Source organism: Saimiri boliviensis, chromosome 6, assembly GCF_048565385.1.
Source record: "Saimiri boliviensis isolate mSaiBol1 chromosome 6, mSaiBol1.pri, whole genome shotgun sequence".
Lineage (NCBI taxonomy): Eukaryota > Metazoa > Chordata > Mammalia > Primates > Cebidae > Saimiri > Saimiri boliviensis.
In genome coordinates this window covers 44,634,124-44,651,627 of record NC_133454.1, presented here as the reverse complement: position 1 = coordinate 44,651,627, position 17,504 = coordinate 44,634,124, and the positions used below count along the sequence as shown (strand labels likewise).

General features: G+C 38.2%; 1 protein-coding gene across 1 annotated transcript in view; it reads right to left on the bottom strand.

The window, feature by feature from the left end:
• DDX10 (DEAD-box helicase 10) overlaps positions 1–17,504 on the bottom strand; it is a 791,862-nt gene that overhangs the window by 523,066 nt on the left and 251,292 nt on the right. The window contains exon 17 of the mRNA XM_074400547.1: positions 14,300–14,433. Coding sequence (XP_074256648.1) covers positions 14,300–14,433 — 134 coding nt within the window. The remainder of the gene's footprint in view (positions 1–14,299; positions 14,434–17,504) is intronic.

Sequence of the window (17,504 nt, the reverse complement as noted above, 5' to 3'; positions counted from 1 at the left end):
GTTACCTTTCCCATCCTCATTTAGAGTACTCAGACCATCTCAATTTCACTTTTCTGTTCTTATGAGAATTTCAATGCTGGCTCACCGCTTTCTACTGAGTTGCCACTGTATGGACTAGAATAGCAGCTGTTTCTTATACACATCACCTTCCATGAAGTCAGTATCACAACCAGGATAGACACATGGGTAGAACAATGATGAGGTGAAAAGCAGCCAAGGAGTCTCCTAACAGGAATGTGGAGAACTGTACAATCATGATGATGCTATTAGACTAAATATTTAAATACTAATTGTCTATGCAAACCATGATTAGAACACTAGGATGAATCATTCCTTCTTCACAGAGGTAATTCTTCAGGTCTCGCCTCAGAGAGTGTTTTTCCTAACCATCTTGGCTAAAGTGAACTCTCCCAATTCCTCCCTCATTGCAGGTATTGTTTGCAAGGTCCTGTCACCACCTCTTGTCTGCTTTTGTTTACTTCCCTCTGGTCTGTCTCTCTCGCTGGAGTTTAAGCTCTATGAGGGGCTGGGGTCCAGTATCTCTTCTTTATTGCTCTCTGCCAGTCACATGGTAAACCAGCAGTTTATTGAATGTCTAAATTATGGGAATGTCAGAAGAGAACAGACAGGTAAGGGCATTACTACACTCAATTTGGTAACATGGACTCTCTATACATATTTTGAATAGAATATGTTACATGACATTATTGTCACTATATCATTAATTTCAACCAGGCTGTAGGATATTTTCGCAAACTGTCTTGAATATAGGGTCTAGTGGTATCTGAGGACTTCATGAATGACTCCGATGAGGAAAACAATGAAAAGTAGATATCCTAGATGACATTAAATTTTATTCCTATCAACATACATACTCATTTACAAACTCCTACCAGTTTCGCTATTAGTAATTAAAATGATTACTACATATTAATGACCCTATTCAATGTCATATTTCGCTTTCTTTTTACCCTCATTAGATCTTCACAAAAACTTTGCAAGGTAAAAATTATCTTCCCTCGACTGATGTAGAAAGCTGGGTCACAGACATTAAGTAACCTGTCAAAGGTTCATAACTTTGTAAAAGAAAGATTCAAACTCAGGTGTGTCTGACCCCCAAACCCGCAGTTTTCCCCACAAAGCCAAGTAGCCTGCCTTTGTTCTAACAGAGTCTTAATTTCACAAAATTACTTTCCCTGTTGCAAAGTTGATAATACCGCATGGATATTAATATTCCAAAACTATAAGCAGGGGTACATGTGGGCAAGGTATTCAGTCTCTCGGTTCACAGGCCCTCATGTAATTCATATTTCGCACCTGCTAGAGCAACTATTTTTGTAAAACAGATGCCTCTGAGAACACCCTGTTAGGATCAGACATAGTTTAAATTCCTATGTATTGATAGAGAAAGGCATAAGGAGAGAGACTGACTCACTGATATATTATTCCATGTAGCAGAAACTCCTAGGGCTTATTCCACTTGAATTTTTAATTCCTTTCCTGACTCTTAAGATGCTTTAGCCAATACATTTGTAAGTGTGGGAAGGAGTGGGGCAAATGACATATTATCCCAAGAGGAGGAAGGTAATCATTGGTGCCTGCCATGAATCGGAAGCCCACTCACTGGTAAACAGCATACTTTAAATGATATGCGAATTAAATACAAAGAAAACAAGTCAGAATGTCCTTGGTAACCCAGAAACCACACTCCCTGGGCTGCAAGGACACAGTTATCAGAACCACTACACCAAGCTTCAAGAATGTTCCAAGTGCTGTCTGATATGACTGTGGCCAAGCCATCATAGAAGAAAAAGATCTTATGAGAAAACCTGTCAACTTCTCTCCTGCTGGATGTAGTAGAGAGAGCACTAAACTTCCAAGGATGCTGGGGCAGGCAGTGCCAATAATTAAGCTATAAAACGGCAACTGAAATCATGGCGGATTCTGTATGCCTGACATTGGATAAGAGTCTGTGCAGTCAGAAAGCAGCATGATGCCTCATTTTAGAGCTCATAACTTCTGTGGCAGCTGCCCTTCTTCATGTACAATTAGGGGCATGCAAGTTCTTAGGTGTTAAATTACAAAATAGGGGACTGACATCACTGTACAGCCTATTCAGAAATTTAACAAAATCAAGGACAAGGGGCTGCTGGAAGAAAGCACACTCCCTTTATTATACTGTCTGAGCAGCTTTTCAACCTCTTGCTTTTTCTTCTCTTTCCTTTGGAATGCAAAGTTAAGAAATCAGGTGAAACCACAGGCTAATATAGCTGCAAGGAAGCTGAGGTGGGTATCTGGAGGTGGAGAACAGTGAATACGCCCTTACACAGAATCCCTGAGATGTCCTTTTACAACATGCTGCTGAACTGGCTGTGGAAAGCTACCGAGAGAGCCAAGAGTTTAGTGCCTGCGAGGCCAGTTTGGGGCACCTATTTGTATAAAACTTTCCTTGCATTCACATCCATAAATGTAGCCTGGATTTTTTTCCTAACTATTTTAAACCTAATAAATGAGCTTTTGATTATTTGAAACATTCTCAGAAACCTATCTATCCTAAAGTACTGGCACTTGGTATTCAAATATGTTGTGCCAGAGACTTTTCCCCTTCCATAAATTTTAATTTATGAGGCAATGCAACAGTCCTAATGAAGATTAATTACTGCAGTACATTCCATAAAATGTGCTCAGCCTTCTTCTGACAGCAAAGGCTACCGCGTATAGAATTGGTGGTAAAAATGTATCACGTCCTTAATGTCTCTCTTCTAGCTGCTCAGTACTAAAAACAAATTTGTAAAAACAATTTCATCTAAGAAAAGATTGATGGGCTCAGAGTTCATTATAAACATAACTGCAAAAAGAAAGGAAAAACTGGTCCTCTTGGATCAGAATTCTAATAATCAGAAAAGGTTGGGGATGGAGAGGAATAAATAAAGGCAAAGACTGCACACCACACCACTGCTCCACATATGTGTTTCCACCTATAAAACATGTACAATGCCATTTGGAACTGGCAAAAAGTTTTTGGCCCCCATCAATTTTTCTGGTCATAAATCCATCCAGTTAACTGCATGGGAGTGTTCATGCTACATGCACGCACACACCATCATTTTGCATGCAATCTCAGGATTTCCCTAAAACTCATCCATAAAGTCCAGGTAAAGAATCCCTGATCCACAGAAGTTTAGAAGGTATACTTATGTGTCTTCTTCCAGATTAAAAAAAAATTAAACGTCATACAAGCCAGGTTTATGCTATGCATTTTTCTCATGACTGATCTCATGTAGAACATTTTGTGCTCCCCAGAAACATATCCCATCCGCTTCTCTCTCAATTTACTTTCTCTAATTAGTTTTCGATACCCAAGATCGTCACCTACCCAAGCATGTCCCCAAGGTTCCAGCTATCTGGCAAAACGAAGTTTTATAGTTTAGTCTCACTCTTCCTTAGTCCTTCAAATGACTTCAAAGGAGAGAAAACCCAGTCTTCAACACAGCTGCCCACTAAAACATTAGTTATAATAGCAAAATGAAATCACACAAAAACCCAAAACCTAAGCATGAGTAAAATCTTAAAATAAAAAAAAAATTACATTAACAAAAATTAAAATCCATTAAAATTACTTGTAATAACAAAATAAAATCAAACAAGAACCAAAAATCTAAGTATAGGTGAAATAAATTTCAAACGAGAACCAAAAACCTAAGCATCGGTACAATCTAAATATTTTAAAAGAGAGGTAGATAGGAAATTATGGTAAAAGCAAGTGATGGAAAGACTGCAGTCATTAGGCATGAATGCAATGTGAAATGACAAAGAGAAACATCCTAAGAAGTCACTCACAAAGGTCTTTTCAGTGAAAACAAAGTTTCTATGCTCCAGAGTTCGGATAGCCACCCAAGAACCCTACTAGCAAGGGTGGTTCATCTTAGCCTCATAGCATCCTAAGCCATTCATCCTTCTTAGAGATCCTGGCGCTTCTGAAAAATGACAGGCTCACAACTGTCTTGAGTTACATAATGATTGATTAAATGATAAAGCAGAAAGCACAAGGTAAAAACAGTGACAGAGAGTAGCCTCTTAAACTTCCAATGTCTCACACTGTGTCTTCGCCATCTCAGCCTTCATCCCAGAAAATAACATCCTCCTTCCCCAATGTGTAACAACCTTTCTCTAAAAGTTCTAAGACAAATATTGCCTTTCCCAGCCCCCACCCCAATGATCTGCCTTGGGAGTTTCTTCAAATATTGTTCTTATTTTAAAATGTTTGACAAAAAAATGATTGAGATTTTCTCTTGAAACTTGCTCAGCATATAAGAATGGGGCACATACTCGAGAAGTTGAAAAGAGTAAAAGGAAAGAATGGTAGGCACACAGTAAATTCACATAATTAAGCTGAGCCAACTTTTTTCTACCTTAGCTACACACAATGAAATTCATAATCAAATAGAGGTTCAAGTAATTGGAAACTGTAGTGAATAGCATTTTTTTAAACAATCACCTAGAGTAAGAAAAAGCTCTTTTAAAAAATCCTATTTATCATCAATAATTCTATTAAAGTTCATATAAAATGCGTAAGGGCCACATTTACCCCCATCCAAAAACAAGAAGGAAATGAAAATGGTTTCTGAGAACTTTGTTTTCCAAGTGAGAAGTCTTCTACAAATTATGAAGCTGACTATAAAATTTTAGAATAATTACTGAGAAAAACTTATTTAAGAGATGTCACAAAACTCAATACTAGGAGAAACCACAGAGGTTAAAGTAGTTCATCTACCTCATATAAGAGGTTATTTTTAAAGACAGGCAGATTCACCCAAAATATAGAAAATGAATATGGAACAGATTTTTAAAAAACAAAACAAAAACCCAAATAAATGAACAAACATACAGACCAAAAACCTTGATTAGTCTCTCGATTCAGAGCTGTGTAAAAATAGGTTAAAAGAACAGCTAAGGAGATTCAAGATGGCCAAATAGGTACAGTTCCAGAGCGCAGTTCCCAGACAGAAGAGCGCAGAGGGTGAGTGCTCACCACATTTCCAAACAAGCTTTCACTGCCCACAGACCAGGAGATTCCTGGGCAGAAAAGCACCAGGAGTTTGCAGCACAGCGGTTTAGCCGGTGCCACATCCCTGCACAGAAACTCACACAAGTCTGGGCGGCTGTTTCGACTGGTACCTGGAACACCTGGGAGACAGAGCCGCCCATTCAACTGAAAGGGAGGAGGCTGAGACAGGGAGCCAGGCGATCTGGCTCAGCAGGTACCACCCCCACAAAACAAGCAATCTGAAACGCTCTGGATTGAGAGTTTTGCAGCAAGTGCAGCTGGACCCAGGACCATCCAACTCAATGGGAGGATGGGCGTCCCCCACTACAGAGGCAGTCTGCCACTACTGAGGCAGTTCACAAAGCAGCTGGGCAGAGCCTGTGGCAGCTCAGCAATGCCTCTGCTGGCAGACTGTGACTAGACTACTACGGGCGGGACAGGGCATCCATGAAAAAAGGCAGCAGCATGATAGGAACTTACGAATAAAGTCAACCTTCCAAGGACAGATCACCTGGGAAAAGAGGCAGTTATGAGTTCAACTGCAGCAGACTTAAAAGTACCTGCCCAGCAGCTATACACAGAACAATGGAGCTCCCAGCACAGCACCTGAGCTCCTATAAGGGACACACTGTCTCCTCAAATGGCTCCCCAACCCCTGTATATCCAAAGAGACACCTCATAAAGGAGAGCTCAGGCCGACATCTGGTGGGTACCCTTCTGGGACGAGGACAGCAGAGGAAGAAGCAGGCAGCAACCCTTGTTGTTCTGCAGCCCCCGCGGGTGATTCCCCAAGCAAGCAGGGTCTAGAGTGGACCTCCAACGGTGCTGGCAGCAGAGAGGCCTGACTATCAGAAGGAAAACTTAGAAGCAGAAATAAATAGCTTGAATGTCAACAAAAAGGTTATCCACTCAGAGATCCCATCCAAAAGTCATCAACTACGAAGACCACAGGTAGATAAAAGCACTAAGACGGGAAGAAACCAGCCCAAAACACCAGAAACCATAACGCCTCTCCTCATCCAAGGGATCACACTCCTCACCAGGGATCAAAGACGGATAGAGAATGAATCTGATGAATTGAGAGAAACAGGCTTCAGAAAGTGGGTAATAACAAACTTCTCAGAGCTAAAAGAACATGTTGCTAACCCAATGCAAATAAACTAAGAACCTAGAAAAAAGGTTAGATGAGACACTAACTAGAATAAACCGCTTAGAGAAGAATATAAACTACTTGATGGAGCTGAAAAACACAGCACGAGAACTTCAAGAAGCATACACAAGTTTCAATAGCCCAATCAACCAAGCAGAAGAAAGGATATCAGAGACTGAAGATCAACTCAATGAAATAAAACAAGAAGGCTAGAGAAAAAAGAGTGAAAAGAAATGAACAAAGCCTCAAGAAACATATTACGTGAAAAGACCTAATCTACATTTGATAGGTATACCTGAATGGATGGAGAGAATGAATCTAACCTGGAAAACACTCTTCAGGATATTATCCAAGAGAACTTCCCTAACCTAGCAAGGCAGGCCAACATTCAAGTCCAAGAAATACAGAGAACACCACAAAGATATTCCTCAAGAACAGCAACCCCAAGGGACATAATTGTCAGATTCACCGGGCTTGAAATGAAGGGAAAAATGCTAAGGGCAGCCAGAGAGAAAGGTTGGGTTACTCAAAAAGGCAGGCCCATCAGAGTCACAGCAGATCTCTTGGCAGAAACCCTACAAGCCAGAAGAGAGTGGGGGCCAATATTCAACATCCTTAAAGAAAAGAACTTTCAACCTAGAATTTCATATACAGCCAAACTAAGCTTCATGAGCAAAGGAGAAAGAAAATCCTTTATGAACAAGCAATTGCTGAGAGATTTTTTCACTACCAGGCTTGCCTTATAAGAGCTCCTGAAAGAAGCACTAAACATGGAAAGGAACAACCAGTACCAGCCACTCCAAACACATACCAAATCGTAAAGACCATCGACACAATGAAGACAATGTGTCAACTAACGGGCAAAACATCCAGCTAGCATTAAAATGGCAGGATCATATCCACAAATAACAATATTAACCTTAAACGTAAATGGACTAAATGCTCCATTCAAAAGACAAAGACTGGCAAATTGGATAAAAAGTCAAAACCCATTGGCGTGCTGTATTCAGGAAACCCATCTCACATACAAGGACACACATAGGCTAAAAATAATGGAATGGAGGAAGATTTATCAAGCAAATGGAGAGTAAAAAAAAGCAGGAGTTGCCATCCTAGTCTCTGATAAAACTGACTTTAAACCAACAAAGATCAAAAGAGACAAAAAAGGTCATTATATAATGGTAAAAGCATCAATGCATCAAGAAGAACTAACAATCCTAAATACATACACACCCAATACAGGAGCACCTGGGTACATAAAGTAAGTTCTTAATGACCTACAAAGAGACTCCCACACAATAATAGTGGGAGACTTTAACACTCCACTGTCAATATTAGACAGAGCAACGAGACAGAAAATTAACAAGGATATCCAGGACCTGAACTCAGATCTGGACCAAGCAAGCCTAATAGACATCTACAGAAAACTCCACCCCAAATCCACAGAATATACATTCTTACCACCATATCACACCTAATCTAAAATTGACCCAAATCAAAAGTGGGTGAAGGATATGAACAGGCACTTTTCAAAAGAAAACATATATGAGGCCAACAAACATATGAAAAAATGCTCATCATCACCGATTATTAGAGAAATGCAAATCAAAACCACACTGAGATACCACCAATGCCAGTTAGAATGGCAATCATTTAAAAATCTGGAGACAACAGATGCTGGAGAGGATGTGGAGATATAAGAACACTTTTACACTGTTGGTGGGAATGTAAACTAGTTCAACCATTGTGGAAGACAGTGTGGTGCTTCCTCAAGGACCTAGAAATAGAAATTCCATTTGACCGAGCAATCCCATTATTGGGTATATACTCAAAGGATTATAAGTCATTCCATTATAAAGACACATGCACACGTATGTTCACTGCGGCACTGTTTACAATAGCAAAGACCTGGAACCAACCCAAAAGCCCATTGATGATAGACTGGAAAAGGAAAATGTGGCACATATACACCATGGAATACTATGCAGGCATAAAAAATGATGAGTTTGTGTCCTTTGTAGGGACATGGATGAATCTGGAAACCATCATTCTCAGCAAACAGACACAAGAACAGAAAATCAAACACTGGGTGTTCTCACTCACAGGCAGGTGTTGAACAATGAGAACACATGGACTCAGGGAGGAGAGCATCACACACTGGGGTCTGTTGGGGGGGGTGCCAAGGGAGGGACAGCTGAGGGGTGAGGAGGCTGGGAAGGGATAACATGGGGAGAAATGTTAGATGTAGGTGACGGGGCAATGGAGGCAGCAAACCACATTGCCATGTGTTTACCTATTCAACTGTCTTGCATGATCTGCACATGTACCCCAGAACCTAAAGTACAATTTAAAAAATCAATAAAACAAAAATGATAGATTAAAAAAAGAACAGCTAATTATGTTAGATGTGGAACAGTTTACTCTGTAAAGGAAAAGGTATCTATTCATACAGAAATTATCATGTCTAAATGAGGACAATAGCCTCAGTACATATTATAGATGTAATTGGTCTTATGTGTCCTAGAATAATCTACCAAATACTCTACCATGTAAGAATTCTTTATAAAGCTACCTGCCTTGGAGAACACAGTCTGCAAAGCAAAGATTGATATAAGGTAGTAAGAGTCTAATCATCATCTTTCTTTTTCCTTTTTTTTTTTTTTTTGTTTTGAAAAAGGTTAACATTATAAATATTAAAAACTTAATTTGACTAGATAATAAATATCTGGAACATCCAATTGTTTCTTTTTCACTGTATTTAATACTTGGCAAATTTTCACATCATTAACAATTCACACAAAGATGGCCAAAAACCACATATGATAAATGCTACTAGATGTATAAAAATTAATCTTACATGCTCAGAGTCAAGTCTCTCAGCTTGTGAAGCACAGCAAAAAGAAACAATTTTGTTGAAAGATGAGTTTAACTGGAATATGGTTAAAGACACTCATCTCACTTCAGAGGCCACACTTTTTAGAAGTGCAATTTACCCTCCTCCCTGCTCAGTTAACATTTACACCTATGTCCGATTTACTGTAGACATCACTGCCTTCAGGAAGCTCCTTCTGATTCACCAGGCCTAGATTAGACCTGTCACATATGTGGTCACCATGTTCATTCACTATCAGCTCCACTTTCCACCGCCTCTTCCGAGTGCATAAACCACAGCACTCATCCATCACACTGCTGTATAATTGCTTACTTAGCTACCTGTTACCTCCACTGAACAAAAAGCTTTGTGAAAGCAGGAAAGATATTTTTCCTGTTTAATGTTTAATCTTCTGTACCTGCACTCACTATGCCTGGCCCATGAGAGACACTAAATCATTTTTAGTTGAAAGAATGGATGGAAGAAATATAATCAAGAGACTAACAGATCAAGTGGGTATTTTAAACTTTTAAGTATAATATCATTTAAATAATACACAAGGTTCTTACTCTATTTCTTGGCACCCCACATAGAAGCTTTTAAAAATATTTTTATTGTGAGCATGGTCTAACTTCATCATACAGACTATATGGAATAAAAAATCATTTTTGAGCCCAAAGGCAATTACAGTATCTGAGGTCTTTGTTCCTCAAAAGGTACAAAACTCTTTCAAAACTTACTGGAGATAAGAACATAGGATTCTGTGCAGTTCCCAGCACACCAATAAACTCAATGAATGTCACAAAGCCCATTGAAACAGACAGCTGGGTTTCCCACCAAGTTGTTGTGTCTTCAACAATAACAACAATAAATCCTAACATCTATTAATTCTACCTATGTTAATTCTACATTTTTAAAGGAAGAATGAGAGGTAAAAGCCACAGAGCTAACACAGCCTAGACCAACACATAAGATGGATAAAGATGAGCAAAAAAAAGCCAGAGAACATCAAAGCAAGCTCTCCCTTCTATACTTTTGTCAAAAATAGCACATGAAATCCTAGATCCTTAAAATGGAGTTAGGACCTCTGGCCCCAACTACTTCTGTAGTATGGATAGATGAGCTGCTCCCCTGTTCCACAGGTCTGTTTTTTTGTTTGTTTGTTTGTTTTTTAGGATAAATCATTTATTCATGGCAGCATTCTTAAAGCTCATTAAAAGACACTCAAAGTCAAGTAATTTCCATTGTCCCTGAAACCATATTATAAGCAGTATCTCTTTTGGTCATGCTAATTCAACTGAGTTGAATCCACATCAGAACCCTTTTGAAGTCTCCATGCTAGAGATAACAATTCTGATAATTCTAGAGGGTGAAAGGTGGTTTAAATTCTATTGCAGCTATGTACTGAACTAAGAAGACAGAAGTACAAACTCTTTAAAATCCTGCCAGACCTCCCAGAGGGGGAACTACTGACCCCCGATTCTGTCATTCTCCACCCCTCTGGCTCTCCATTGCCTAGTTCCAACTTACAGTGTCTTTCCATGTGGAGAAACGAAAGCGTTGCTCATGCTGAATATTTATGCATGTCAATAAAGTGAAGAAATAAGAAACAGGAAACTTTCAAAGAAACTAGATCATGCTAGTTAGTTGGGGACTAATAGCTACCTTCTAATTGGTCTATCTAGTCCCTTAAGAGTGAACTCATCTCTGAAAATGCTAAGTGCATCGCCAGAGAATAACCTACTGAGAGATGTGATGATGTCCAAGAGGCCGGAGTACTAGCCACTGCCTCAATTCTGGGTAAAAGGGTCGAGACAGCACAGCAAGTAAGACCTGTGAACATGCCAGGAGGGTCCACTAAAGCAGACACCACAGGATCTTAGCACATAGTCATACAGCTTATGAGAAGCAAAGAAAAAGATGTAGTCAAACTGGAAGAATTCTAGTATATACAATCTTCCAAATACATTTTCTTTATCCAAAACAATTTGGTTTTGTTTATATACATCTTGATTCATTGCTGTGGAGGCAAAGAAACCACAGAAAGGGGAGAAAAATGGAAATTAAAGTATAAATAGAAACTACAGATGTAGGCTACTACTTATAATTTACTCCAAATCCTGCCTTCTAGTCCAGGAATGGCAAATAGGTTTTACCTTCTGCACCAGTTCCACCTGCTTAATGGAGACTGTGTTGAGGACTGTTTAGGCCAAATAGAAATGAATAGAGAAAAAGCCTACTTTGAATAAAGGACAGGGGAAATTACACACCAGTAACATGTATCTGCCATCTGGGGTCTAGTCCAGCTGTTCTCAACTGTGGGCATTTTTCTCCCTCAGAGATAGCTGACCATGTCTAAAGACATTTTTAGTTGTCCCAAATGGGTGGGATTGCTATTGGTGGAGGCCAGGAATGATGCTCATCACCATCCCCAAACAAAAAATTATCTGGGCCACCATACCAATAACACTGAAGGTGGGAAGCCATTGTTTAGTCAAGTCTACCTTATGGTTAGTCCGTGGATCCAGGTCTTTAGTCAAGTGACATTACCCTGAGCTACCTCTCTTAACACCAGGGTAATTCTATACAACCTAATTGGGATTCTAGAACTAGGAAATTAGTTTAATTTATAAAGATCACACAGATCTGTCCCTAACTTTCCTTGTGATCACGTCTGTTATTTTAGCCCTTAAAGTCTTGGTTTTCTCATCTAGAAGAACGCTATAAGAAGACGATTACACAGGCTACATGTTCCCAGGCCAAAACAAAACACCTGCTAGGAGGCTACAGGAGTTATGTATTATACATGCTACAGGAATAAAACTCCTTGTCAGTAATCAAGCACTTACTGATATCCTCCTCTTCAACAAAAAATTTCCTGTCAGCTTAAAACAAGTTGACCAATCCCAGTCTCCACTAATGCAGACTTGTTAGCTGTGCCTGAAATTAAAATGGTTTTAATTTTCATATAATGCTTAAATACTTTCCATCTGAACCTTGTATTTAAGGTGCTTTGGCATCTCTCAAGGTACTCCTACTTTCTTGTTCATCACCTTTACACTATATGAACTTGGCTTCTTCCAACTCTCCATCTATTTCTGTCACCTCTTACATCACTTAAGCTATTAATATTAGGACCAATGATATAGACTCTTATGATTACATTTCTTTTTTAACCCTGTAAATCTCCTTCATCAATCAATCAATCAATCAATTCAAACACCCAGAGACTAACAGATCAAGTGGGTATTTGTAATTCTTAATATTAGAGTTAATACTGTGCCATGACATTAATATTAAGGGTAAGAACTGAGGCTAGAGCAGTTAAGTGATGTACCAAAAAAAAAAAAAAAAAAAAAAAGATGTAAAGACAATTTCTAGGTACAAAACACTTACAACTAATTAACAGGATGAAACACATGAGCTACTAGAGAATAAGCTATATTAGCTAGGTGGTAGCATGGAAATGTTACCATAAGGGTAAGAAATGGCAGAAGAATGAAATGAAATGCCTGCTGTACACAGATGAAAGATGACCCAGAAACTATCATTAAAAATGTTAGGGAAAAAAATCCATATAAATCAGATGCAGAAGGATTGCTGACATCCTGCCACAAGTTTCAAAGGTTAACTCTATCTTTTAAAGATATATTAGACACACACGCAAAATATGGCTGCAGAACTGTAAGAACCAATTAATGCTCCCTGCAGACAGTCAGGTTACATGGAAACACTTGGAAGATCATGATTGAAAGTCATGTATTTGATATTAAATCACATCCACCAAAATCAGACCCTATAAACCATTCCAAAAGAGGTGCATTTATATAGAAACACAAGGGGCAGCAAACCCGACCCCAACGGGGTTCATCTAATGGTCTCAGACACATACACCAAGGAACTCAAGAGTGTATACATTTACCCCTAGAGGTCAAGAGATCGAGACCATCCTGGCCAACACGGTGAAATCCCATCTCTACTAAAAATACAAAAATTAGCTGGGCGTGGTGGTGCAAGCCTGTAGTCCCAGCTATTTGTTAGGCTTAGGTAGGAGAATTGCTTGAACCCAGGAGGCAGAGGCTGCAGTGAGCTAAGATTGCGCCATTTCACTCCAGCCTAAAGACAGAGCAAGACTCCATCTCAAAAAAAAAAAAGATTCAAATGAAGAGTGACTCTGTCTCCTTACAGCATTTTCACCTAAGAAAGTCTTTAAGACCTTTTCATAATGTTATTGTTTAAAACAAATTATAGCTCTCCATGGCCTATTTCTCTAAGTCCAAACTCCCTGTGCTAGCACTTCAAGGATAACCCCAAGTTTCCAGTTTCCTTTAATCATATTAGCTCTGTCTGTCATTAGTACCTCCCTTATGTAAAGAAGCTCGTTTAGATTGAGCATGAAATTTAACATTCTCAACTTTTAAATCAACGGACTTTTAATCTAATACATAGTACTCTGAAAACAAATGCTGAGCAAGTCATATTATTCATCACATTTCAATTGTTTCTGGCAATGGTGGCAAATAGATCATAGCAAATAGACAGATTTTAAAGTGAAGGAATTTGTCAAGGGTTGTTTCTGTACAAGTTTTCCTTGACTGATTGATTGATCGACTGTAGATCTGGGGTCTCACTTTGTTGATCAGGCTGCTCTCAAACTCCTGACTTAAGCAACCTTCTCGCTTCAGCCTCTCAAAGTGTTGGGATTAGAGGCATAAGCCACGGTGCCCAGCCCCTCCAGTATTTTGTTATTTAATTCCATGTAAAATAACATGGAATAATGTCCCCTTTTTACAATTCAAGGAAAATTTTAACAGTATCTTTAACGTAGTTCTTTGAAAATGAAAAAAAAAAAAAAAACCATAAAACTCTGTTTGCACAGAACATATCTTTAGTGCATCAAATACTTAGGCATAAAGGACTCAGAAAATCATAAGAAAAAAAGAATAAAGAAAGGAAAAATACAACTCATATATCACACTTAAATCTGTTAATGAGGATTACAAAAATAATAAAAAAAGGCCCTAACATGATCAGAAAATCATATTTCTAGAACCTGAAGCAAAATGAGTAAAAAATAGCGGCAGGATTTCCAGGAATATAAGTAAAGGTACCAAACAAACAAATAAACAAACACACTCTCAGTGTAGAACTCTTAGCAATGTCTTTCAGATTCATTAAAAGATTCATACGAGTATTGAGAATATATTTGATACCAATGGTAAAAACATACCTAGTTTTGTTTTCCGTATCTTCACTATCTGAATCTTCGGAGCTTCTATACTTATCTGGATCTGGGAGTGTGCTTGGATCAAATCCATCATCATCATCACTCCAATCCAGAAAGGCTTCCTCTTCATCTTTGGCCTAAAAATAATATAATAATAATAAGGGAAACTGTAGTTGAAGAAGTCAGTTGATAAACAATCAGGTTTTATTTCCAGATCCAAATGGATATCCCTCTAATTGACATCCTTAGATTAGAAGCTTTCAATTCTGGTGAAGGCCTTTATGTGACTTTCAGAACCACACCATTTGCTAAAAGAATGAAAATCCTTATCATTTCAAAAATAAAGTAAGATTTAGAAAACAAATCACTATTAAGTCCTTTAAACACAATACAGTAGAAAATCGTCTATTTTATAATGTCCATGTAACTCAATTCAATTATCAAAGGAATAAAGGCCAGGTGCTGCGGCATGCTCCTGTCACCCCAGCTACTCAGGAGGATGAGGCAAGGGGATTGCTTGAGCCCAGGAGTTTGAGGCAGTAGTACACAATGATCGTCTGTGAATAGCTACTGCACACAAGCCTGGGCAATATCTCTAAAACAAAATAAAAATAAACATAAAGAAATAGCATATAAAGTTGTTTTAGTGCCCCTGTCCACACATGTCAGTTTCAAAACTACCAAAAATATTAGGTGAAAATATAAAAGACCAGAGCAAGAGTACAGTAACATTTGTCTGATTTTAGGACCACAATAGTTTAAGTCTTAAAAAATTATCAGATCTATTAGCTAGGCATGGTGGCATGTGTCTGTAGTCCTGGCTACTCCAGGGGCTGAGGCCAGAAGATCTATTGTGCCAGAAGGCTGAGGCTCGAGTGAGCCATGATCACACCACTGCATGTCAGCCTGGGTGGCAGAGCAAGACCCTGTCTCTTAAAAACAGAACAACAACAATCAGATCTATACAAGCCTATTTGCAGTGATGGGTCTTCCAAATTCAAATGCAAGTGCAATGGGAAAAGGGGTGAAACACCAAGAAATGGGAAAAGTAATAATGCATGGAAGGGCATGTATGGAAGCTGAGATCTATTCAGTTTCATGCAAGCAGGTAGACAAGTGGGCTTTTATGTTTTTAATTTTTGGTGGTTATTTTTGTCAAAAAACAAAATAATGCAATGTTAAGCTTACTATACATTTATGTTATGAACATCACATAACAAATTTATTTCTGGTGGACTGGTTTTGTCAACTACTAGATAAACTGAAACAATCACTGGCCCATGCATTTAACAGAAAATTATAATTAGGACTAAAAAAAACTTAAGGGTTTCTTTCAGTTGCCATCTTTACAATTCTTCTTCATACCAAATGATACAAACTTCAATGATTCTATATGATTCTTCTGATTTCAAATGATTAATGCTCGTTCCCAGAAACTGAGTAAGAAATCAGAATAGCATAGCAATGACTATGCTAGCACTATTATGCTATTCACTATTAAAGTACTCTAATGTTTTTTGATAACCTCTATACATAAGAAAATAAGAATCAGTCACCACTGCAAAAGTCCCTTATTGTTTTCCTGGTGAGGCTCTCATAAAAAAATAAAAGGTCTGGAAAGAAACTGGGGGGAGAGGGACTAGAAGCATTTAACAGCACGCTTGATAGCATATTTCATTGTTTACTTGAAAATAATCAAAGATACCAACAAAAATTGGATGTCACCATAAACTCTAGAATACTAATCTCCTGAGCTATATGATATTTCTAATTTTCCAGTCTGATGCTCTTAAAGGAATGTGCTGTCTCAAAGTGGAGGCAGAGTAGACTCAAAACAATTCTAAACATTTTGGTCTCAGGACGCCTTTATATCTAAAAAGAATGGAGGAGGCCAAGGAGCTTTAGTTAATGTGGAGATCTACTGACATTTACTACATTAGAAATTAAAAATAAGAATTAAAATATATATATTAATTCATTTAATAAACTATGTCTTAACATAAAAATATATTTTATGAAAAATAGCTGTAATTTTCTAAAGAGTTTTTAAATTTTTCATACATTTTTGCAAGTCTCTTTAATGTCTGGCTTAAGTGAAGACAGCTGAATTCTCAAATTTGCTCTGCATTCATTGTTGCAATATTGTTGTGGTTGAAATATATAAAGAAAACCTGGCCTCTCATACGCAGAGGGGAAGAGCAATTAAACCTTTTCAGAAAACTGCAGTTATTCTTTGTTGATTTCATAACAAATGTTGATATGTAATAGCTTCTTAAAAACTAGTTGCGATATGAAAACTGAAACCATATCAATGAACTTTTTGTACTTTGTTATATTAAAATCCATTGGTCTACCTTGCACTTTGGATATTTAGCAAATGATTTTGTAACATCATACATTGGTCACTTGGAAAATAATTGTTCACTGAATTACATACATTACCTTTATGCAAATCTCTAAATGTTGACGCACTTCATTACAAAAGTTTTGTTTGTTTGTTTGTTTGTTTGAGGTGGAGTCTCACTTGCCCAGGCTGGAGTGCAGTGGCTCAGTCTCAGCTCACTACAACTTCTACCTCCCAGATTCAATCAATTCTCCTGCCTCAGTCTCTTAAATAGGTGGGATTACAGGTGCACGCCACCACACCAGGCTAATTTTTGTGTTTTTAGTGGAGACAGGGTTTCACCATGGTGGTCAGGCTGGTCTTGAACTCCTAACCTTGTGATCTGCCTGCCTCGTCCGCCCAAAGTGCTGGAATTATAGGCATGAGCTACAGTGCCCAGCCTACAAAATACTTTTTCAAGGTCACATTTGTTAAACATCACCATCAATGTCTTTCTTTTTTAAAAAATAAACCTTTTTAGTATTGGGAAGCTGTTGGTGGTTACAAATTTTCCAAAGTCAAATAATGAGAAATACTGGTTAATATAAGTTTTCCAAAATTCTTGTTTTCCTGAAGGCTCAAATGTTACCATCAGAAACAAATACTTTCAGTTGTTTTCCTTGAAGGATAAGCAAGTATCATTTTCCTACGGTGGCTTTTATAATTTTTCGTTTATCGAAACAGTTGACTAGAATATATCTAGGAATGGTTTTGTGTTCATATTTCTTGGGACTCTGCAAGCTTCTTAAATCTGTAAATAATGTTTTTCCCTAAATATGGGGAGTTTCCAGCCGTTATTCCCACAAATATTTTTATATCTCTTTG